Genomic DNA, 24,031 nt, shown 5'->3' on the forward strand with positions numbered 1-24,031 from the left:
GTGAATCCATGCATGACAAGTGAAGTATCAGCCCCATAAAGAAGGCCTAAATGCTGAGTGCCTTTAAGATATCTGAAAACACGCTTCATGGCATGCCAATGGTGCATAGATGGGCTGTGCATATATCTGCTCAACTATGAGACAGCATATTGTAGAGCAGGTCTTGTATGGCATAGGTAAATCAAACAACCAACTGCTTGCTAATATAGAGTGACATCATGTGTACCACTGCCATCCTCAGAAGAGAAGTGAAAACTAGTCTCTAATGGTGTGGATATTGGCTTGCAATCCTCAAACTGAAAACTCTGCAAAATTTATCCAATGTACTTGGATTGTGACATCAAAATGCCCCCCTCATTGCTAGCAAATTGAATCCCCAGATAGTAGTGCAGAAGACCAAGATCAGACATAGCAATCTGCTGCAAATCAATTTTAAAATCTGCAACGTGCTGAGCACGTGTCCCAGTTACAAGCATGTCATCCACACAGTGTAACCAGAAAATGCGTTTCAGGTAGTAGAAACGTGAAGAAACGTTTTTGCCTGAAACATTTCTAAGAAACGTGCGAAACATGGAAGTTTTTTTGAAAATTTTTTAATTAAAAAAAACTATTTTTATTATTTATATAAAATACACTAATTTTACACGTTTCTAGACGAAACATTTGTCAAAATCTTGAAACGTTTCTCAAAACGTGTTTCTAGAAACGTATCTTGTGGCACTGCATCCACATAAAGAACTAAAATCAGCAAATCTGTCCCACGCTTGCGGATGTAAAGGGTAGCCTCTGTGGGGCTGTTCTGAAGGCCAAGTGTGAGCAAATGAGAATGAATTCTCGAATACCAAGCCCGAGGTGCTTGCTTCAATCCATAGAGGGCCTTTTTCAAGTGGCGTACCTTGCTTTCAGAACCTTCAACCTCAAAGCCAGAAGGTTGGGAAACATAGACCTCTTCCTGCAAATGCCCATGAAGGAAAGCTGTCTTAATATCAAGCTGATGTATCTGCGAATGAAAGTGGGCAAGGCAATAGCAATGCAAATGGTAGTGATCCTGGAAGTGGGAGCAAAAGTCTCCTCAAAGTCAATGCCATGCTACTGAGCATAGCCCTTAGCAACAAGACAGGCTTTGTAACAGTGCATTGAACCATCAGCTTTCCATTTGATCTTGTAAACCCACTTAGTTCCAATGGCATTCTTGCCATGAGGCAAATCACACAACTCCCAAGTGTCATTCTAATGGATGGAATCCAATTCAGCTTGCATGGCCTTCATCCAACAATCATTCTGAAAGGTATCTTGATGACATAAGGGCTCTTCATTGCATGCGGTAGCAACCAAAGCATAAGCAACAAAACTAGCATGCCCTTTTCGGACAGCTGGTCTCGTACGGGGTGGCAGAGGAGTATCTTGTTTGCTGTCTTTTAATGTGTCAAGGAGTCAACGGGGTTTTTAGGCTCCTGAATTTCTGCTCTTTCCTGGTCAAGAGCCCTGTGCAAATGATCCTGATCAATGATAGGTATATCAGGTTGAATTTCTGGCTGCACATGTGGTTGCAAACGACCAACAGATGGAGGAGGTACGACCTCAGATGGAATATCATCCCGAGCATCGGATGGAAACAAAGGCATCAAGCTGTCAAATATGTTTGGGGCATCAACAACGGGCTGTTTTTGACAGTCCAGCAAAGGCACAGTGGAAGATTCATCAAACACAACATCCCGACTGACAAAACACTTGCCCGTGCGGGGCTGATATAGCTTATAGCCCCTGCTCTCTGAACTATACCCAAGAAAAATGCATTTAATAGCTTTATCATGCAACTTAGTGCATCTCTGTGAAGGCACATGAGCATAAGCTAAGCATCCAAAAGTCCTCATGTGGGAAATGCGAGGCTTACGACCCGTCGAAGCCTCATAAGGTGTGATAGTCTGCAATGCCTTTGTAGGACATCTGTTCAAGATGTAATTTGCACACATGATCGCGTCCAACCACAACTTACTAGGCAAATGTTTGCCTTCCAACATACATTTGGCCATTTCCATCACTGATCTATCTTTTGCTCAGCCACGGGATTCTGTTGAGGAGTATAAGGCACTGTGCATTGATGATTGATGCCACGGGAAGCCAAAAAAACAGCAAACTCTTTTGACATGTATTCACCCCCCCTGTCTGTATTGATGTGAGCAATGTGCAGCCCATTCTCATTCTCTGCCAATGCAATAAAGTGCTTGAAGCATGAAGAAACATTAGATGTGGATTTCAATGCGAAAATCCAAGTGTACCTAGAATCCCCCAAGAGCTGTATGTGAGGAGATGGTGAGTGAGAGAGAGCAAGAGAGAGTGAGAGCTGGAAGCTTGGAAGCTGAAAGCTGAGTTGCAATAGAAGAGTGTGTGAGTGTACAACTCAAAGAGTGAAAGATAAGGTTTTGTCCTAGTGACAAAACCTTAGTAGTCACTAACCATAGTTAGTGAAGTAACTGCGGTTAGGGGGAAAAACCTCTTAAAGAGGGAAAAGTGCCCCTAACTAGCTTATTATATTACATTGGTCACTGCTGAATTATATCTATAATTCTAACACCTCCCTGCAGTGCCAATGTCATGTACAAGGCTGATCAATCACCAAATGGATATAAGTTCAGGGCACTGCGAAATGCCTCAAAGTTTTCACGTGGTAGTGCTTTGGTGAAAATATCTGCAACGTTGTCATGTGTGGACACAAAGATCATACTGATCTCTCCTGCATGCAACTTCTCTCTGACGTAGTGATAGTGAACCTCAATGTGCTTCGTGCGAGCATGAAACATTGGATTCTTTGCCACTGCAATGGCACTCTGACTATCAGTGAGAATTGGAGAAGGACTCTCCAAAGATAGATGTAGATCAGCAAATAGACGTCGCAGCCAGACACATTCAACTGTTGCTGTGAAAGCTGCCCTGTACTCAGCTTCACATGATGAGGTAGCCACTGTAGATTGTTTCTTGCTCAGCCAGGAAATGCAAGATTTACCCAAAAAGAAACAATTGCCACTAGTGGACTGCCTAGTGTCATAATCACCAGCCCAATCTGAATCACTGTAGGCATGCATCTGCAAGTCACCCCCCTTGGGAAATAGCAAGCCAAAAGACTTTGTGCCCTGCAAATAACGGAAGATGCGCTTAACTGCCTGCCAATGCATAGTTTTTGGGCTGTGCATGTACCTGCTCACCTGAGATACTGCAAACTGAATATCAGGTCTAGTGTTGCAGAGATATATGAGGCATCCAACAGCCTGACTGTAAAGTGTGGCATCAACTGATTCTCCTGCATCATGCATTGTGAGTTTCAGCCCCGGCTCCATGGGAGTGGCTATGGGCTTACACTCATGCATGTTAAATCTGTCCAAGAGTTTCTGAACATACTTGGACTGAGACATAACAGTGCCACGTCTCTCATGAGAGAACTGGATCCCCAAATAAAAGTGAAGCAGCCCCAAATCTGACATGTCAAAGTTGGTTTGCAAATCAGCTTTGAAATCTGCAATTTTTTCTTCATTGGACCTTGTGAGCAGTAAGTCATCGACATAAAGAAGGATGACTAAAATTTCCCCCCCATCCATCTTGATGTAGAGGGTGCTCTCAGTAGGACTATTGCGCAGCCCCTTGCTGGTCAAAAAGGCATGTATCTTGGCATACCATGCACGAGGGGCCTGTTTCAGCCCATATAAAGCTTTGTTGAGCCTGCATACTTGAAGTGCATTTGCTGTAATTTCAAAGCCGGGAGGTTGTTTGACATACACCTCTTCCAGCAAGTCCCCATTTAAGAAGGCTGTTTTTATGTCCAACTGATGAACATTCCACTCAAAATGTGCAGCCATTGCAATAACTGATCGGATGGTGGTCAATCGGGGATGTAGGAGCGAATGTCTCCTCATAATCTATGCCCTTTTTCTGAGCATAGCCTTTAGCAACCAGCCTTGCCTTATATCTGTCAATGGAGCCATCTGGCTTCCGTTTGACCTTGAAAACCCATCGTGTGCCAATGGCATGTTTACCCTGTGGCAAGTCTACAACATCCCAAGTCTGATTTTTTGCAATGGACTACACCTCATCGTGCATGGCCTTCATCCAATGCACATTATCCTTTGCCTCTTCGAATGTGGCAGGCTCCTCCTCATCAAGGAGAGTACCTGCATATGCTGATTCCATTGAATTAGCACCTTCCATGTGCCTTGCTGCACTGCGAGTCCTGCCAGATAACGGAGCATCAATTTTACTCTCCTTGAGAGTCTGTAACAGCCAGTTTGGGACTGTTTTTGCTGCATGTATGTCTGCAATTTCTTGCTACACCACCTGTTCCACTACCTGTGGAGGGGGCAAGAATCCTGCTTCACAGGCATGTGGAGGAGGTATCTCAAGAGGTGGCAATGCATCAACCATGGAAAACTTCTGAAGTGTCATCAAGCTGTTGTAATGCATGTGGCCATATCTGGCATGCCATAATTCTGCATTCTGCATGGCAGCTGTAGGGGTAGAAACTGCAAGAGCATGGGCTGCTCTTTTCTCAAAAATATTAAGCTGACAAAGCCCACGCAGCAGAGTACCAGATAACCTTAAGGCATAGTCATCTTCCCTGTCTCGGACAGCACATTTGTCATCCTCAAAGATGACCTGAAATCCCCCTCTGTTAAGAGTGGACACTGAAAGGAGCTTTTTGGTTATGCCAGGCACATATAAGACATCTGAAAGTCTGAAAATTGAGCCATCAATGGCAGTGAGCTCAACATCTCCTGTGCCACGTACTGAATATGATGAGTTGTTGGCACAAGTGACTTTCTTACCAACGAGAGGTGGCTGCAAGGAAGTAAAAAGACACTTCCTAGAAGTGATGTGCTTGGATGCACCGCTGTCAAAATACCAAGTGTTCAGTGTTTCATTGACACTGAAAGCAGATGCATCTGTAGAAGAGTCATAACTGCAAGTTAAAAATGCATATGTATCATCACTGCAAGTGGCTGTACTATCCCGAGCATCTGGAACAGCCAACCTAGAATCTGAAATGCAAGAGAAAAAAGCATAATCCTGTCCAACAAAGTTGGCTGCAGCATCCCCACTGTCAGATGCATGAGGAGCTGAATCTGAAACAGCCATACCTGAGCTGTTTTTCTTTTCTTTTGCAAGCCTTTTCCTGCATTCTGCTATGTGATGACCTAGTTTTTTGCAATAGTGACAAAAACCCTTCTTCTTGGGCTTACTTGCATCATTTTTTAGCCTTTTGTGAAGGCTGTCTTGACCCACTGGAAGGCTGATTTATTGATGTCTTTGCCTGTCCCTTTGTTTTTGATTTAAATTTTGAGAGCATGGCTTGTTCACCTGCACGTGAGGCCAAATTTTTCCTGGTTTGCTCTTCCTGAAGCAGAAGTCCTATCAACTCATGAAAAGTGAGAGGATTTGCACCCCCCCTCAATGATAAGTTCAGCGAGGTATGAAAGCTGAGATAAGACTCAGGAAGAGAATTCAGAGTGGTTGTAATCATCTGTGAATCAGGAATAATTTCATCTATGTTTAACAATTGCTCTCTGAGATCCTGTAGCTTTGTGAGGTGGACTGACATGGAGTCATTCTCTTCCATATGTGTATTTCTCAACTCTCTTTTCAAGAAAGATACCCTTGCATCATTCCGAGCTGCATACATGCTTTCCAAAATATCCCACGCTGCCCTGGAGGTCTTACACGACCGGATATGCGGAATGATAAATCTTTTTACTGAAAGAGAGATGCATGACAAAGCTAAGGCATCCCGTGAATCCCATCTCTTCTGCTCTGGAGTAGTGACTGTAGCTGCACCAACAACTTGTCCTGCAGCTGCACCCTGTGCACGACCTCTTCCACCTCCTTGCTGGGGAGGGGTAGCAGGTGCAATATCTGCTGGTCGGATCTCATCCCCATTGACATAATGCCATAAATTGCGAGAAATCAGAATATTGCGTACCATGAAACCCCAGAGGGAGTAGTTGGTACCATCCAACTTGTCTTCCTGTGAAAGACCACCGAATTGGAACTCATTCTGATTTTGATGGGCCATATCTGAGAAAAAGATTGAAGCAGATACAAAGCTGAATTCCCTTACTGGGAATGAAATGCACAACTCCCGAAAAAAACACAGCCAAGCACGGGCTGTAAATGCAACTTAGATTTCTGTACTTGCACTGTCAGAAATCTGTCCAAGCATAAAAAACTCTCCAAAATCTGCCAAAAGTGCTTCAAACACTCCAAGAAAGGCAGTATGAACTGAATACTCCAAAAATTGCTCTCCCAACACAAAAGCCTCAAAATAGGCCTGAAATTGCAACCGGAAAGGGACAAATTGAACAAAAGCCCCAAATGTTGCAAGAATTGCGCTGTCTGTAAAAGCCCCAAATTTTACTGCAAAATTGCAGTGTAATCACAAAATCCCCAAATTTCTTCAAGAAATTGTACTGCAGAACTGAAAGCCCTAAATTTCAGACAAAATCTGCAATTTTTGCTCCAAGTGTAGCTCCGAAACTACACAATGATTGAAATGTCTGCAACATACAAAATGCCCCAAATGTACTCCCAGAATACTGAGCCAAACAATGGCTGTCTGCAAACAATGCTTGCAGAAATAAAACTCTGCATTGAAGACCTATACGGATGACCGTACGAATGTACGGACTGCAGATGACAGAAGCTGTACGGATGACGTACAGAGTACGTACAACGAGGTACGGCGTACGGACAGCGGAGTACGGACGACAATGTACGGCGAGCAGATCTGCACGGCGTTGTACGGATGACGATGTACGGCGTACGGAGTACGGACGACGATGTACGGTGAGCATATCTGTACGGCGGAGTAGTATGCTGTACGGCAGGATTCCGTACAGTCGTACGGACTGTACGGACGAGGTGTCGCAGACTGTAGCTGGAGCTGAACGGGGAGGTTGGAGCTGGAGGCAAAGAGTAGGAGCTGAAGGGAGCAGGGAGCATGGAGCTCTTGAACCCGCTCTGATACCAAATGTGAGGAGATGGTGAGTGAGAGAGAGCAAGAGAGAGCGAGAGCTGGAAGCTTGGAAGCTGAAAGCTGAGTTGCAATAGAAGAGTGTGTGAGTGTACAACTCAAAGAGTGAAAGATAAGGTTTTGTCCTAGTGACAAAACCTTAGTAGTCACTAACCATAGTTAGTGAAGTAACTGCGGTTAGGGGGAAAAACCTCTTAAAGAGGGAAAAGTGCCCCTAACTAGCTTATTATATTACATTGGTCACTGCTGAATTATATCTATAATTCTAACACTGTAACCCTCATGGGTCCACAAACATTACTATGAACCAGATAAAGCTTGCGTGAAGCACCAACTCTCCCATCCTTGGGAAACGCAGCACTGTGCATCTTACCAAGTAAGCATGGTTTACAAACATGTTTGGTAGGCATATATATGCATTTTGGGAAGATCCACAGCCATATCTTCCGTATATAACTTCACCAGGGCTACAAAATTGAGGTGTCCAAACCTCTCGTGCCACGAATGAGTATCTGCCATGGTAGAATCAATAGCAAAGGCATGTGCATTGGCAAGTGCAGCATCTGAACATTTGTCAGAAGCATCAAGTCTATAAAGACCACTAGACAATGTGCCAGCCAAAACCAAGATAAAGGCATGTGTAACATCATACATTGCACACCTCACACCATCAAAAATAGCCTGAAAGCCACATGTAGCAATGGCTGAAATAGAAATGAGGTTCTTACGAATGCCTGGAACATAAAGCACATGCTCTAGAGTGACAATACCAACAGAGGCAGAAGTAAGAGCAACTTGCCCAATACCTTTCACGGTATATGATGCATTATTGGCACATGTGACAATGCCTCCCTTAGTTATAAGCTCCAATGAGTTGAATAACCACTATCAAAGAACCAGGCATCATGAACATCTGAAACTGCCATACAAGCATCATGAACATTAGGATTATACTGACATGTAACCAAGAAAGCCCAATGGTGGTCTTGTGCGAAATTAGCGAACTCATGTCGATCTTCTGCACTAGAAGAATCAGATACTGCAAGACCAGACTCTTTCTTTTTCCTTTAATATGTTATGTGCTTCGTGCATTAAAAAATATCATGCCTAGATAGTTACATCTCTTCTTCTTTTTGTTATCCCCTGAAGAAGAGGCACCATGTGTATGATCAGCAAGGTGAAACCTTGCTTTTATCTTTTTGTTTGTGATGGGTAGCAAATGCTTGATTACTAGCCATAGTAGCATTGCCATTCATACGACTTTGCTCCTCCTCAAGAAGAAGAGCAATAAGCTGGTCAAATGAGAAATGATTGGCATCACCTCCTGCAACCAACCTCAATGTAGTAGCAAAGTCTTGATATGAATCAGGCAACCCATCAAGGGTATTAGAAATCAGTTGAGAATTAGGCATAATCTCATCAATGTTGGCCAACTGCTCTTTAAATCCTTCACATTAGTGAGATAGGCATCCATGCTACCACCCTCATCAAGCTTTAAATCTTTCAATTGCTTGTGGAGATAGGCAATCCTCGCCTCATTTTGCTCTTGATACAAAGATGCAAGCTGATCCCATGCTTGCTTAGCTGTCTTGTAAGACCGAATATGAGGGATAATAACCCATTTCACTAAAAGAGCAATCAATGCATGTGCTTTGGCATCACGACCATCCCATTGAATTTGCTCTTGTGAAGGAGGCAAAGCATTTGGAGCAGGAGGTGCAGGAGTCCTAGCTGTAGCATTAGACCCATCACCTGAAGACCCATCACCTGAAGAAGCAGAGGCTGCAGGTGTAGCACTAGTAACAGTGCGTGTAGGCCTCGCCTCAGAACCTAAAACAATTGAAACAAATGCCATAGATTCTTGGCAACCAAAACATGTCTCATCATGTATGACCACATGGGGTAATTGGTGCCATCAAGCTTGTCATCGGCCCCAATCAGCCCAAACAAATCATCTTTGCCATCAGACATGGTGCTAAAATACAAGGCAAATGCACCAATTGGCAAAGCAAATGAGACAAAGGCAACCGCTTAGAATCAAGTGCAAAAAATCTGCCCAAGCTTCAAAGCTTATGCGTGCAAAAGACTTTGCTGTCCCAAGGTGTACCTGTTGCAAGAAAAATCCCCAAAGGCAACACGAGGCCTTTCCAAAATGCAAATGAAGCAGAAATTGGAAAAAGCCAATGCAAGAACAGCTTACCCAATGATGTACGGCAGTGACAGGCTTTGCAAGCGAGCAAATGAGGGCTGGAAATGAGAATTACCGCAAAAGAACTGCTCCCACGAGGAGGAGAGCAGGTAGAAATGGAGAGAAGCTCGTAGCCCGAGGCAAAGGGATGCTAAATGAGGAGGGAAGGGCTCAAAGAGAAGTCTTCAAATCAATTCAGCAGCTGCAAATGGCTCCAAACGCCGGCATGCAGCTCGAGGCAGCTCCAAAATGCTGAGAAACCTTCAATGTAGCTGGCACGCACCTGAGGCAGCTCCGTACTGCAGTAAATGCTTGCTGATGCAGTCTGTACTGCAATAAATGCAGCTGACAGGTCCATACACAGTCCGTGCAGCCTTAAATACAGGCGCAGCAGGTCCGTACAGCCATTACTGGGCTGTACGGATTCTGTACTGCATTAAATGCATGTCAGCAGGTCCGTACAGCTGCGAAACAGGTACGTACAGGGTCTGGAATGCAATAAATGCAGGCGACCGTTGTCCGTATAGTGCGTACTGATGGCCGTACAGGTTTCGTATTGTTGTACAGATTTCGTACAGTTGCTGTAAATGCACATGTGTGGTCGTTTTAGCTGCAGCAGGCTGGAAAATGCACCGAAACACAGCTCCCTTAGCGATAGTTGCTCCAAAGTGTGGTCTTCTTGCGATAAAATGAGGTTTTTTGCGGCAGAAGTGCTTGGAAAGGCCTCAAACACTCGTGGGAGTGTGAAAACCAGCAAGACCAGCAGGAATGAGAGCTCTTGAGGCTGCCAAACAGCTTGGGAAAGTTTTCCCGATGTGCTCTAATACCACTGTTGGGTGTTGGAAGCAATGGAATGTCAAAAATGGAAGCACAATGGAGAAAAACGAGATGTTGTAATAGATTGCTGCAAAATTGAAGTGTGGAGGCTCAAGGCAGAGCCAACATAACAAAACCCTAGGGCTAACTGTCCTAACTGGACTAAGTGTCCTAACTGACATAGATGATACATAAACTAACTGTACCAATAGTCCTAACTGACTATAACTAGGCCTACAAAGCTCATATCAAGGTATGAGTGGCATCTATGGTAGCCCATGAGATAGCCTACAAATGTTTGCTGCCTCATGACCATGATTTGGGGCAGCAGCAACAATAGTGACAGCAAGTTGTTTTTTTTGCTTTTTCTTTTTAGAAGCGGTGTGCTTGCGACATTCAGAAATGTCATGTCTTGGGTTCCGGCAATAATTAAAACGTTTGATGTTTTTCTTCTTTGCATCAGACGGGGCAGAATTAGATGAGTATCCAGTAGTAGATGAGCCTCCAAAAGCCTTGGGTCTGCTGTAATTTTACCCGTTCTTTCCCTTATTTTTGTGATTAGCGACAAAAGCCTGATTTGCAATTCGAGAGGCAGCACGATTTGTGCGAGACTGCTCTTCCTGTAGGAGTATAAGTGTTGGGATTGCCCATGGCAACCAACCTCAATGTAGTAGCAAACCCCTGGTAGGACTCAAGAAGTACATTGAGTGTTGTGGACAGCATCTGAAATAATTTCATCCACATTAATGAGCTGCTCTTGAAAATCCTTGATTTTTGTGATGTATGCATCCATGCTGTCCCCCTCTTCCATTTTGACATCCTTCAATTGCCTGCGTAAGAAAGCAACACGTGCCTCATTGTGAACCTGGTAAAGGTGAGCCAAGATGTACCACGCAGCCTTTGATGTTTTGCAAGATCAAATGTGAGGAATGATATGTCTCTTGACTGAAAAAGCAATGATATAATGTGCTTGGGCATCTCTACCATCCCATCTGGCCTGTTCGGGTGTAGGAGATGTGGCTGGAGTAGTAGTAGATCCAGAGGTGGCTGTAAACAGCTGCACCAATGGTGCAAATATGCCAAAAAGAGGGCAAATTGGGAAAAGCCCCAAATTGTGCTACAAGTTGCAAATGTGATTGAATGTGCTGCAATTCCAAGCCAATGTCAATGTTCCCGCATGTCAATGTCTACCAAATGCCCAAAATTGGCTACACCAAGCCAATGTTAATGCTCCTGCATGTCAATGTTTACCAAATGCCCAAAATTGGCTGCACCAAGCCAATGTCACTGCAAATTTCAACAAAATTGACAAAACCCCCAATTTCTGGAAGGGCAAAATTGTCAAATTTAAGGCAAATGACCGAAAGCCCCAAATTTTGTTGAAAGGAAGCAAATGTGATAAAATAATATGCAAATCTAAAAATATCATGCAATCTGTCAGCAATAGATAAAAAATCCCCAGTGTCGCAGTGGAAATGAGGTCAAAATAGGAAAATACTGCAAAAGCCCCAAAATGTGACCAAAAGGTGCAAATGTCACTGTAAAATCTGCAAATGTGACACAAAAGCCCCAATCTTTAGAGCAAAATCACCTCAATGTCATTGCAATGTGTGCAAACGTAACATAAAAGAGGGTGAAAAGCTTTAAATCCAACTGTACCAAGCAGATTTGAGTCAAGAGGGAGAGAATTCCAGCCAAATGGTGCTAGAGCAAGTTTGAGCACTCGGAGGAAGGTCCGAACGACTGAAAAGAGCCCAGATCTGAAGAAAAACCTCAAAAAACAGTTTTAAAATGCTCGAAATCAACTTCTGACAAGTCGTATGGAATTCTGGCAGCATCGCACGCAAGTCAAAAAACAGTGGCTGGACAGTTTTTCTACTCAAAAAACAAGTTTCCGGTGATGAAATGAGGCATCGGAGTGAGTTGGAGCAAAATGGCAGGTAGGAGCAATGGGAGAGCACGAGGGAAGAGAGGTAGGAGCAAGAGAATGTGCGTTGATATCACTGTGGAACGGGAGTGGAATGCGGGAAGCAAACAACAAGCTGGAGCAAAATGTAGTACTGCTCAAATGGATAAAAGAAAAATAGAAAGGGTGGCCTAAATGGTGCCCAAGTCAACCATATGGTTGACTAGAGAAGTCAAGTCAACTCATAGAGTTGACCCGACCTACAAGGCTCATACTAGGGCTAAGTGCTAACACGGATGGGCTTAATTACAGCGTCTGGCAGGTGATGGAGTTTGTGTTATAGTCATACGACCTGGTAGATTTTATCTGGATAGATGTTGCCCGACCAGATCCCCTGGCGAAGAATCTTGGCATGTCGGAGCAGAAGGAGGCCGAGTGTACAACTACACAGGCAAATCCTAGGGGCGCATGGGCACTAGAGTCGGATTGTTTTGCCGTTGGTTGGCTGTTTAGGAAAATTGCCAGCTTTCTCATAGATTCTACAGGAGCTCTTAGTGATAACTCGGGGAAGGGAGACATTGCAGTCAAGCTCTTGGTTGATTGTGGAAACTCACTATGCAGGACTGATCCAAAGGAGAGACCTACCATGGGAGCAATTTTGACAAAAATGCATAGTTTCAATGTAAACGAGGATGTGGCAATGCGACCCATTGAGGAAATGAAGACATGTTGTTGAACATAAGCTACATCTTTTTTGAGCTTGACCCATATGATCACAATTTCGATTGGAATGTCCTTGTATTATACACATGAATTTAAAAATTACCATGACATGTATCTTTAAAACAAATGTAACAAGTTGTCAAAGTTTGCATGTTCTATTTGTACAATTTAATCGATCATGGTCAATCCACAATCAAAATAGCTGGGTAAATTCTCAGATGGTGTAATTTGTGAGAGTATGTTATAATTAAATGCTTCAATAACACTTCGCTCACTGAATTTTGCATGGTTGTTAGATCTTCTCTTGTTGTCTCACTCGCCATGGCATCTTGCAATTCAAGGAGAAAAAAACTTTTTAAATCAAAGTATGAGTGAGGACATTAATTACAACATGTGTCCAATACCCATTACCAACCAACCGTAACACTCTAAAAAGATACTTCAAACATATGCCAATGAACAAAACCATGACCTTGTGTCAATAAAACCACTATAAGCATTACTTGATGATGCTACCCTCCTACCAACAAGAAGAGATGAGGCTCGTACAATTGCCAACACAAGCGTCTTTCATGATCCGAACGGTTGGAAGTACGACCGCAGCAACACAGTGGTCTCAAACGATGCAATGGCGTGTCTTACATGTCTTATCTTTAAGACACTTTAGACAATCGTGTCTGAAGCATGTCTGACATGCCGTGTCTTAACGCGTTTTACAACCATGGACCGCTATGAAGAGATCTGGACTAGCTTGCGTCGTAATCGGGTCCAGAGGAATCTAGAGTGCGGGTCCCTCCTCTCAACTGAGAACGCCCCAATGAGGTGTGATCTATATATTACGTCCATTTCGCCGGAATCATGTACTCAACATCTCTCTTTCGTCTCCTCCCTATAAGTTGACTCCCAAGTGTATCCCTTGACTATCGGTAAGGTATGCTTTGGGCTCTGATGTGTCTATGTATAAAAAACTATGTCTCGTCCTGTGTAGGACTCCTAGAATTTCCTAGGCTCTGACCATAAGGTACCTTTACAGCTCCAGATGGTGCAAGCGAGGGTCTCGATATCTTGCGCCTCATAGACCCCGCTCCTCTGTTTTGTGGCCGTCACATGTCCGGTGGGGCCCGGTGAGGAGATGTCTGTCCCACAATATTGTCCACCTATGATTGATGAGACTCCGAGAGAGATTGAAGGGTCACCTTCCCGCCTGTGAGCAAATGAGGACATGGGGTAGGTGTACTGGCAGGAATTCAGAGAGGCCACATGGGCAGCCACAGGGGTGGTATGGCCTTGTAGGCTAGTACTAGTTAGTTCAAGACCTTTTAGCTCACTTTAGCTAAGTCAACTCTTGTTGTAACATGAGTTGACTAGTCTAGGGTGTAGGACTAGCATTATGAAAGCTTGTACCCTCTGGCTCAATCCAACATTTTTGCTGCAATTAGACTTTAGTTCAGCTTCAGCTCTTGCTCTCTTGCACTCGCAGAGAATGTTTCCAGCTTCCTTGTGCTCTCCCAAGCAGTTTGAAGCACTTATATTGCAAGAATGTAGCAGCTTCTGCTCCAATTGACTTGTTGAACACCAGCTGCCGCCTATCTCCTTATGTGTGACTTTTGTGACAATTCTTGAAGTGTTGTGTGAGCCTTCTCTTGCTGTGCGACTCTTCCTTGGAACAATTCTATGCTGTCCATCTCTTCTTAGAGCATTTCAAAAAAGCTTAACGATTTCTGAGCCGTGTACCTATTCTTTAGGAGCCCTAACTTCCAGGACTTCACGTTTTTGAAGGAGGCTTGCAAACAACCCTTGTCCAGCTGCATTTCGGAGCCCTCCTGCAGCATTGTGAAGCTGTTCAGTCCCATTTCAAGGCAGTTTTGTGCATTGGGAGACCCAGTTGTAGACTGGCTTGGCAAATGCTATCTCCTGCCACAGCTTGATGATTCTGAAGCCCTTGGCGATGCTGGCGTCGAGCTTGCTGGCCTGATTTGCCAACTGCATGCCTAGCGTTACACAGCCACACCTTGTGCGCTTAATTCTCAAGTTCTTAATCTAGGCTATAGGTTGTGTGATTGGCGTGTGCGCTGCTTGTTTGCTAGCTTAGCACACAAGTCTTTTATTGCACATAAGCTGGTCGTTGTTACAGCCCTGTCTGAGTGTTATCGGTTGGTGGTGGCATAGTATTGGGAAGGGTGAAAGAGCGAAGCAAAGGTGCCAGAGAGCAGAGCTCTGATACCAATGCAATGAAGGAGACAAGGGGCAACAGATTGGAGGGGGGGGAGATAGGAAGAGGGTGAAGGAGAGAGAAGTGAGGAAAGGGGAAAGAGGGAGAGGAAGAGAGAGATTGGGAGAGAAGGGAGAAGGAAAGAGAGAGAGATTGGGAGAGAGAGAGTGTAGGCAGCACGTAGGAGGAAGGAGGTGAGAGTAGATAGGATTAGATGTCACATCAAAAAGTGTACAAATAGGGGTGGATGGGGACTCATATAGTCCCTTCACATTTTCCACTCCACATTTCCCACCTAAGAGGCCTCTAAAGGTCCTCTAAATTGGCCCCTTTTTCCCCCTTCATTACACCTGCTAAGCTTGAGCTTCAAATAGTTTGGTTAAGTAATCAACTCAGAGTCATCTATATGAGAGATTTTCTTTTCTAGAGACTCAATTTTAAGCTCTAGCTGTCAAACTTCACTATAATGAATACCATTAAATGCCTCAGGAGGGTCAGTTCCCGTTGTAAGAGGTTGGGGTTATGGGCTTGAGATTGGGCTATAGTTGGATTTTGTAACATATGGCCTGTCTCCTTCAAAGCTCGCATTGACACAAATAATGGTCAGATTTCTATGAAGCAAATTAAACTTCAAACTACATCAACCTTGTGTCAAAGCTTCTATCCATTTTGTCAAACTTAACTATCAAAGTATTAGCAAATGTACTTCAATCAATAAACTCCAAGTCAAGCTATACTTATGGTCTAAACTTTGCATGAAATCGTGCCAAACAGGTGCACGCCAATGAATCATCAATAGCTAGTACTACTGGCCGAGCAGCTGCCTAGTGAAGACCATTTCGAACTGTTTGACTACTATTTGCTGAAATCGGCCTTCAATAAAATCAAAGGGCAGTAAAACTAACAAGTAACCAGTCAACACTGTTACATTAACAATTCAGCAAAAAGTATGACTAGCAGATTGGGAGCTAGAGTGCCCTTGCACTGAAAACAAAGACACAGATTGGCCCCAAACCTTGGCGCCTCTTGCGGTATTTCTTTAATTAAGTGAGTCCCAGAATTGCAGGCTACATAAAGGATACATCTTCTTACAACTGGGGCATTCCACATCCCAGTGGGCATCCACATACGCTGCATAGCCTTTACTATTTACTGCTCTCACCACTGTTGGCAGTAGGTGTCAAAAGCTTGCACACAGCCCGGAACTGTCTCTAGTGACCACACTTAGCCACATTCCCCATAGCTGTCACTAGGGCCCAAAAAGTTAGCCATCCCAAGAATGCAAATATGAATGCCAATTGGCCCTCCAATGGGGAAGAGCGTCCTCGTGAGAGTACTTGTTTCTATTTTTCGACCTACATGCAAGGTGTGTGAGAGATGGCGGATGAATGCAAGGTGAATGAAGAATGCTACGTGAGATTCACAATGAAAGGGCTCAAGTTCCATCTTCCCATTTACACCTACCCTTAGCCTATGACCCATGCATCTACCATTCAATGCACCTTAATGCACCCTTCCCTTCCTATTGCCCCTAGGACCTAGACACGTGTGTGCACATTTTTATTAATACAATAAGTATCACATGTCTAAATTTGATGCTGTCTGAAGTAGTGGCTCCATCTCGACTAGTCCTATCTACTAAGATGATCCACTGCCATAACAAATCGGTCGGTGTCCATCATAAATACAAATACATGTTACACCATTGGCATATAATATATAATAATGTTTTAATGCCACGACAGCTACGCCAGCGGACAGACTCACACATTCGGGTCCATGACATCTCGTCTTCGCTCTCTGCCCGCCCCATTGGGGTTACCGTTGCCCTCATCCACAGGGCCACCCGTCGCCCCCGACGACCGAGCTTGACTAGGCCGTGTGATGTCAGAGGCCAATCATCTATCGCAGGGTTTTTTCCGGCCTCCCATTTGACGGCCCCTCTATGATTGGTCTCTGACGATCACCACCTGCACATATATATTGTATCTCCCCCCTCTGTCCCATTTTTGGTGCCCCCCCCTTCTTTTTTGTATCATCTGGAGGTAGACACATAAGTTTTGTATCAGGACTAGACACACCGTTCTTCATAACCTTTTTTTTGTAGAAACGGTTGGCTGGCCCATTTTGAGACCGCCACCGTTATGCTCATTGTATCAGTTATCTTTAGTCTCATAGACCTTCAAGGTCTCCCGAAGACTTTAATAAACTTTCTTTCTTTCTTTCTTTCTTGTCGTGACACTCCCTCTTGCTTGAATGGACAGAAGTCCTCTTTTGGATCCTCTCTTGTCTCTTTCTCTTGCGTACGCTTCTCTTTTACTTCTGCATTTGCATCTCCTCTTCATAATCTGCAAATAGTCTTCTCCTAGTAGTACACGATCTCTTCTGAATCAAATCTTAAATCTCATCTTCAAGTTTTGATTCCTCTTGATGTGGAATATTCAAAATGTAGAAGTACCACTGCATTGCCTCTTCAATATCTCTTCATGCTCAGAATGCTCTTCTGAATACGAAGCTGCTGAAATCTCTTTATAGTAACCTGCTCAATAAGCTGAAACATATTCTCAACAAACTGGTCAGTACTAAAACGATTCTCTCACCCAAATGTTTGATTGAACTAGGTGGACCTTGGCTATAGATGATTTTGTGATGAAGAGCTTCTTAATCTATAGAGACTATAGATCATCACTCTCTTTTTCCAACTCTTCTATTTCAGCCCTATTCATCCCATAAGACGCTCTACATGGAGGAGAAGATTCTTTATTCTCTATCCATACTCTATAATGGATATGCATACTCTCTATTCATTTCACACATCCATACACCAGTGTTGGTTGAATGGATAGCATTTACTCTTGGTTCTATGTTCACCGTAGAGTCTTGGGATGAGGAGGTAGAAGCGTCACTCTCCTGCGTGGATGCTTTGCCTCTCCCTTTTACAGAATTCGTTTTGATAATTTTAGCTAATAGAGTAGGACATTTATGCCATGGATGCCTTGGCTTATGGTTCTTACATCCAAAACATTACTCTCCTTAATTAGCTTTTTCTTCTCATTGTCAGTCATGGAAGGAAATGGTATCCATCCAGGACGTGATTGGCTGTTAACATTTTGTACAATAGCTTTCTCTTTTCCTTTGTCGAAAGGTTTTCGAGCATTCAATTTCCTCTCAGCAATCTCAGCCAATTTAGTGAGGTCTTTCAAGGTGGTTGGGTTGAACATTTCAACCTCATACCTCACTTTCGGGGTTAGGGCTGCTAAATAATTCTTCCTTCTATCATCCTTGCTCTTCTCAAGTAACTCTAAAGAGAGTTTCCAGAACCTAGCTGTAAATTCAGTGCTACTCTCGTTATCGAATTGCTTGAACCTTTCCCAACGGAAGGTCAATTCTTCTTCATGCCTCGGAGGCATGAAAGTAGCCTTAAGTTGCTCTACAAATTTGGACCATTGAAGAATAGGCTCTTTTCCGTTTGTGATAAGGACCATCAAATCAAAGCATCCTTCTGTAGTATGGCAAGAGCACGCTTCTCATGGTCGGTCTTATCTTGATGGGCAAAATATAGCTCAAAATGGCGAATCCAATTGAGGATTTTATCCGCCTCTCTTGCTCCATCATACTTTGGGAACTCTATTCTCTCTCGGGGTTGGAATTCAGCTCTCTTTGAGGGGGTACTTAAATCGTCATCCCCAAAATTCAGCACTCTCTTAGTCCCTAATTTTGTCATAATGGACTGTTCAATCATATGACTAAGATGAGAAACCAACTTATCAATGGGAGACTCCTCTCTCCCTCTTGCACTTGGATTACTTGGATTATAATCCATATGTATGGGCTTTTGAGTTAAAGGTGTAAACTCAACGCCTTGCTCTTGGATGGACTCATTTCTCCCTTCATTTTTGAAGGGAAACACCCTATCGAGAGATTCTTGAAGGAGAGATGAAGGTAATTCTATACGTGGGTTATTACTCAATATGTGTGTAACTCTCATCTACATTATCCTCTTCAGGCGGAGGTGATGGTGTTCTCTGCCTATCTCCTTCTGGTAGTGGAGGAAAAACGACATGTTCATTATTAAATATCCCTTCTCCTTCCATTCTTTCCTTTTAGCAATACAAGAGAGAAAATGACTTGTTGTAATTCAGAAAAGGGGTTTATTTTACAGCAAAAGTCAAGTGTTGTAGAGTTGGTGATACTTATCCGACTCCCGCTTCGCTTGTGTCAAAAAACCACTTCAAATGACCTCTTCTTCCTTCTCTTTTAGGCTTTTCTTCTTGTATTTTTGCTGTAAACTGGTGCGCTCCGTTTGGGTTACCTATTTTGAGTGGATTGGAGCTCCAGATACCGTTATAGGGGGTACTTGATGGGTGGATCACCCTCTTAAAATCTTGTTCCAATCCGACTTTTCATTTGGGAGAACGGGGGTTCTCTTTTCCCCACGGTTTAAGAGTTTTAAGGGTCTATTTGCCCCGGGGGGGAGTCACCCCATTAGGACATCCCGTTCCCCGTTCAAAGATTAAAAAAAATCAGAGAAAGCCCTTATCTCAGGAGTTTCTAATTCAATCCTTCTTCCCATTTTCGGATCCTGGTAGCCTTGATGATTTCCTTGCGTTCAGTAGACCAATTTGGAGCCTGGCGTGACTGTTTTTATGTGTTCAGTAATCCTCCTGTCTACGCACACATGTTCCATCCAATGGCCTTGTTTCACGTAGAGTTCTTCAGGGTTGCAAGCACGTTGCCTTTCGACTGGTTCTCCACAAACGTACCTTTCCACAGCACTTTCCCACTATGCCTTCCATGGCACTCTCCTCTACGTTGCCTTCTCGTGCGGCTCCCTTCCGCGTTGGCTGCTGTCCCACATGCTTGCGCCTTGCCTCATGCTCGATCCTTCCCCTTCTCTTTCCGTCTTGGTAGTGGATCGTCAAAGCTCTGATACCAAATGTGAAGAACCAGCTTTCCCAAGAATGCAAATGTGTGCAATGCATGCAGAATTTGAATGCCAATTGGCCCTCCAATGGGGAAGAGCGCCCTCGTGAGAGTGCTTATTTCTATTTTTCGACCTACATGCAAGGTGTGTGAGAGATGGTGGATGAATGCAAGGTGAATGAAGAATGCTACGTGAGATTCACAATGAAAGGGTGATACCCTTTGATTAATGTCGCTTGAGATCACTCAAGTTTCATCTTCCCATGTACACCTACCCTTAGCCTATGACCCATGCATCTACCATTCAATGCACCTTAATGCACCCTTCCCTTCCTATTGCCCCTAGGACCTAGACATGTGTGCGCACATTTTTAATAATAGAACAAGTATCATATGTCCAAATTTGACCGTCTGAAGCAGTGGCTCCATCTCTACTAGTCCTATCTATTGAGACGATCCACCGCCATAACAAATCGGTTGGTGTCCATCATAAATACAAATACATGTTACACCATCGGCGTATAATATATAATAATGTTTTAATGTCTACTAATCACGGATTAGTGATTTCTCTTGTCATGACACAAAGCAGAAAAAGAAGCATGCTCAAGCTTTCTTCTCTGACCAGGACTGCCATGACCAGTAGTCTCTCACCCTTTGGGTCAGTCGCACATATCCTGATACATCAACTTGATTTCCATAAGAGAACTGGCATCACAACATAGCAAACACTATGGCAGTCACACACTTGTACCATCCCTCTCGGGGTTCCAAGGATACTTCCTAGTCCAAGCATAGATTCCCGACTCTTGCCTACTCAACAACAAGGCTGTACCAAAGATGTGCCATCTGCCTAGCAACCACTGCTAGCATGTGACCTATCTCTTAGAGAAATCAAAAACATATTCACACATGGAACATGTTACTTGCCAAAGCCAACAAATAGGATACACAATGAATTAGAACCCGCTTGCATTTAGTGCTCTTCCCACACTCGGTAGGCATTAGAATTCCAAACATTAGCCCTGCGGGGCTCTGCTCTCGCACGCATGTGACCCTAGGCATCCATTTTCGGTGCATTTAACTGAGAGCGTTTACTAGCAGCCCTAATAAGTTCACACTCTCCCTAGAAAATCAGAATACCCAAACATTGAGCGATAGCATCGCCGAACTGCCCACGGTGATCAGAAGCATGAACAACCTCTGCAAGCATTCATTGTAATCATCCTACCAAGCAGTCTCTTCAAAAACCTGCTCAATGCTCACGGGCAATCACTAGAAGGGATCAGTGCACCTTCCCACTAACCAAGAGCTCAACCACACCCTTATGGAATCAAAGCATGCCCTATCAAGCTGAGATGAACCTCCATTTAGCCACTTAGGAGCAGCCCATATTCAAAGGGCAAGGGGGAACCCATACAACCGCACGAAGCCAGTACTTTGTAACCAATGTCCATCAAGCAGCCCAAACCTTCTGTACACCCCGTACTAGGTCTGCTGCTCGAATCCGTACAGCCTGCTAATTAATGCCCGTACGGCCTGCACGCACCAGCCATATGGTCGCCATCAATGTTTACGTATGGACTGTCCGTACAGTCCGCACCCAGCTCCCCGAAAACCTCCGTACCGTCTTACGGTCACCAGCCCGCGATAATTTTCGGTGCCTCTTCTTCTGCGTGAAAATCCCAGCCCATTTTTTCTTTTCCTTTTGCCTTCTAAGGCCTTCCTTTCCAAAAGGGCCTGCATGGGCATCCCACGTGGCAGCCCATGCCTTAGGTTGCCCCCAAGGGCTTTCATTTGCCCCTAGGCCCCCTTTAGTGGGGCCTTTTGTTTAAAACCCCACCAATGACCAACTTCAATCCTAAGGTTCCTTGGTCCCCTCTTGGCCCTAGACCTTTCATTTGCCTCCAAAGCACAAATGCTAGGGGTTCTAGCACATACGCAACCCTTGACCTCACTCCTTGTTTTCCCAGGGTCCTTCCCACATGCAGGCCAACATGCATGCACCAGAAATCACGCTCTCGTGGCAATTGCTTTAGTTTTTAAGCTTTTGCTTCAGATTTGAGGTCGATTTCAGCTCTGTTTTGCTGTTTCAATCAAGTCAGGGCAGTTCAGCACTGTTTTCTTGGGCTTGAGCCTGGCGTCACCTCCAGGAGCTTTTTTTGTGCTGCTGCATTTGAGTTTTGAGATGTTCCAGCCTGAGCTGTTCTGTTCCAGCCAACTGTGGACAGATTTGATTCACTTGGAGCAAAGTTGTTTAAGTTAGCCTCTTTATATCAGATACACAATGAAGCAAGTGTTAGGTACAGTCCAATGTATAAGAACTTTCTGGAAAGGACTCATGTAAGAATTGAAAGATATAAAGGTCAAAATATGCATTAGTAGTCGGTGGTTGGTTAGCCTTGAAATGGATGCTAAGACAGGAACACATGGGACTTATGTGCAATCTTCTTCTGTTTAATTGTAGAATGAGAATGGTGCATGCAGGAGTCGAAATGTTTGCTGATTATAATTAAAGACCAGTTGCAAGGGGAGCTGGTACGGTTTTTCTTTTTGCTGTTCCAATAATGGATGATACTTATTGGATGCAGCTTTCAAAATGGATGTTAAGTAAAGGACAAGGGAAAACACTTGGGACTTATAAGACTTTACTGATAGCATTAGACAAGCAAGGGAGGATTGAAGAAGCTGAGGAGCTTTGGAACAATACCATTTTGAAAAGCTCATGGTCTGTTCCAAATACATTGATGTGTTATGCTTTGGCTATGCACGAACGCCATAATAAGCCTGTTGAAGTAATTAAGGTAAGCATTTTTCTCCATGGTTTGTGTGATTGTGCTCTCTCTCTCTCTCTCTCTCTCTGTCTCTCTCTTCCGCCCCCTCTCCTCTTGCTGTGTTTGTCTCATTCCAGACCTCCGGGTCTCCTTGAAATTATAATGTCCCATTGTGGACTGGAAGTAGTTACCGTTATGACATGGTGAGCTGGTGTATGCGTTTGGTCATGGGTGTGATTGTTAAACATATGCTCTCACCTATTATTTTAAAACACTTCTGCTCACTTGTGTGCTCACCCACTCTCCTTTTAACTACAAATTTAATATGTTGATTTATATTTAACTTCATATGTAAAGATGTTGTTATGTTTGTGACCCATGGCTTGCTATGTCCACTGACCTGGCGAGAATGGAAGGTGGGAAACTTTCTGACTGACCACAACCTGTTCCATTATCTTGAAGGACACCTTGAGTTTTGTAATGCTTTTTTTCTTTAAGACTCCAATCAAAATGCCAAACTGCATTTGAATACGAAAGGGGAAAATGATTTAACAGATGTTTTTCCAGGATGTTTATTGGGGATGATTTGAATTCCTGACAGTTGTGGTCGATAAGATTTGTGTGCTGAGTGACTTACCCTCAAAGAGGAGCCCCCATGCAAAAGTGGGGTTCCTTCCTTGGAAAGATCTGATCACCTTATCCATCCTATGTGAGAGGAAAGCTCGTCTCTTCAGGCGACATGATATCTGTTGTGCCTCAGTCCTCGTAAGGTGCCCCAGAGCATGCTCATGTATCAGGTGGGATTTCATCTCTCGACACTCATCATTGAACCATGGGTTCTAGGGCATCTTCCCAGGTGGGGAGTGTGCTGTAGATTGAGTCGTGGAAAAGGACCTGACAGCGGCATCTTCAACCACTGATACGGTGGGCGAGGTCTGTATCATCTCCTAGGGAGGCCGGTAGCTCATGGGACAAATGGCTCATGTACACCTGTGTTAGGGCACGGTCGAAGTGCACCTAGACACAACTGGGGGCTGGTGGATCCCGTTCTATAACTGCAGATCTTGGACCTCCTTGCTGCTCTAGGTACTGGGGAGTTGGGACCCTGATCCCTAACCTCCCTGCTGCGCCAATGGACAGTCAATTGTGAGACGCACAATGAATAGTAGACTACCTACCACATGCTGGGGCCTATTTATAGGGCCAGGAGCCCTCATAACTGACTGACCAGCGACAAACTGGCCAACCAGTCGGTCAGCCCACCAAATATGGTTCTGTTCCTTCTCACATCAGATGACCAGCATAGATGCCTATTTATCAATGGTATGGGGACATACTTGCTCCAACTCAACTTTACTCCTCCTATGTTTTGGCCCATGGAGACTAATTAACCAATGTTTGTCCATGGGTAAATTTATTTTATGCATAGGTTAATCTTTTAAGCCTATATCTAAGAGGGGTGCGCATTATATTT

At 44.1% G+C, this 24,031-nt stretch overlaps 1 protein-coding gene across 2 annotated transcripts in view; it reads left to right on the forward strand.

Moving 5' to 3' along the window:
* Positions 1 to 24,031, forward strand: part of LOC147882410 (pentatricopeptide repeat-containing protein At4g18975, chloroplastic-like) — a 39,168-nt gene that overhangs the window by 13,411 nt on the left and 1,726 nt on the right. For both annotated transcript variants that reach the window (XM_087401104.1, XM_087401105.1), the window contains exon 4: positions 22,375 to 22,587. In XM_087401104.1, the coding sequence (XP_087257230.1) occupies positions 22,375 to 22,587 (213 nt within the window). The remainder of the gene's footprint in view (positions 1 to 22,374; positions 22,588 to 24,031) is intronic.

Source organism: Dipteris shenzhenensis, chromosome 29 (assembly GCF_047967505.1).
Source record: "Dipteris shenzhenensis isolate YYH24624 ecotype China chromosome 29, Dip_SZ_1.0, whole genome shotgun sequence".
Taxonomy (NCBI): Eukaryota; Viridiplantae; Streptophyta; class Polypodiopsida; order Gleicheniales; family Dipteridaceae; genus Dipteris; species Dipteris shenzhenensis.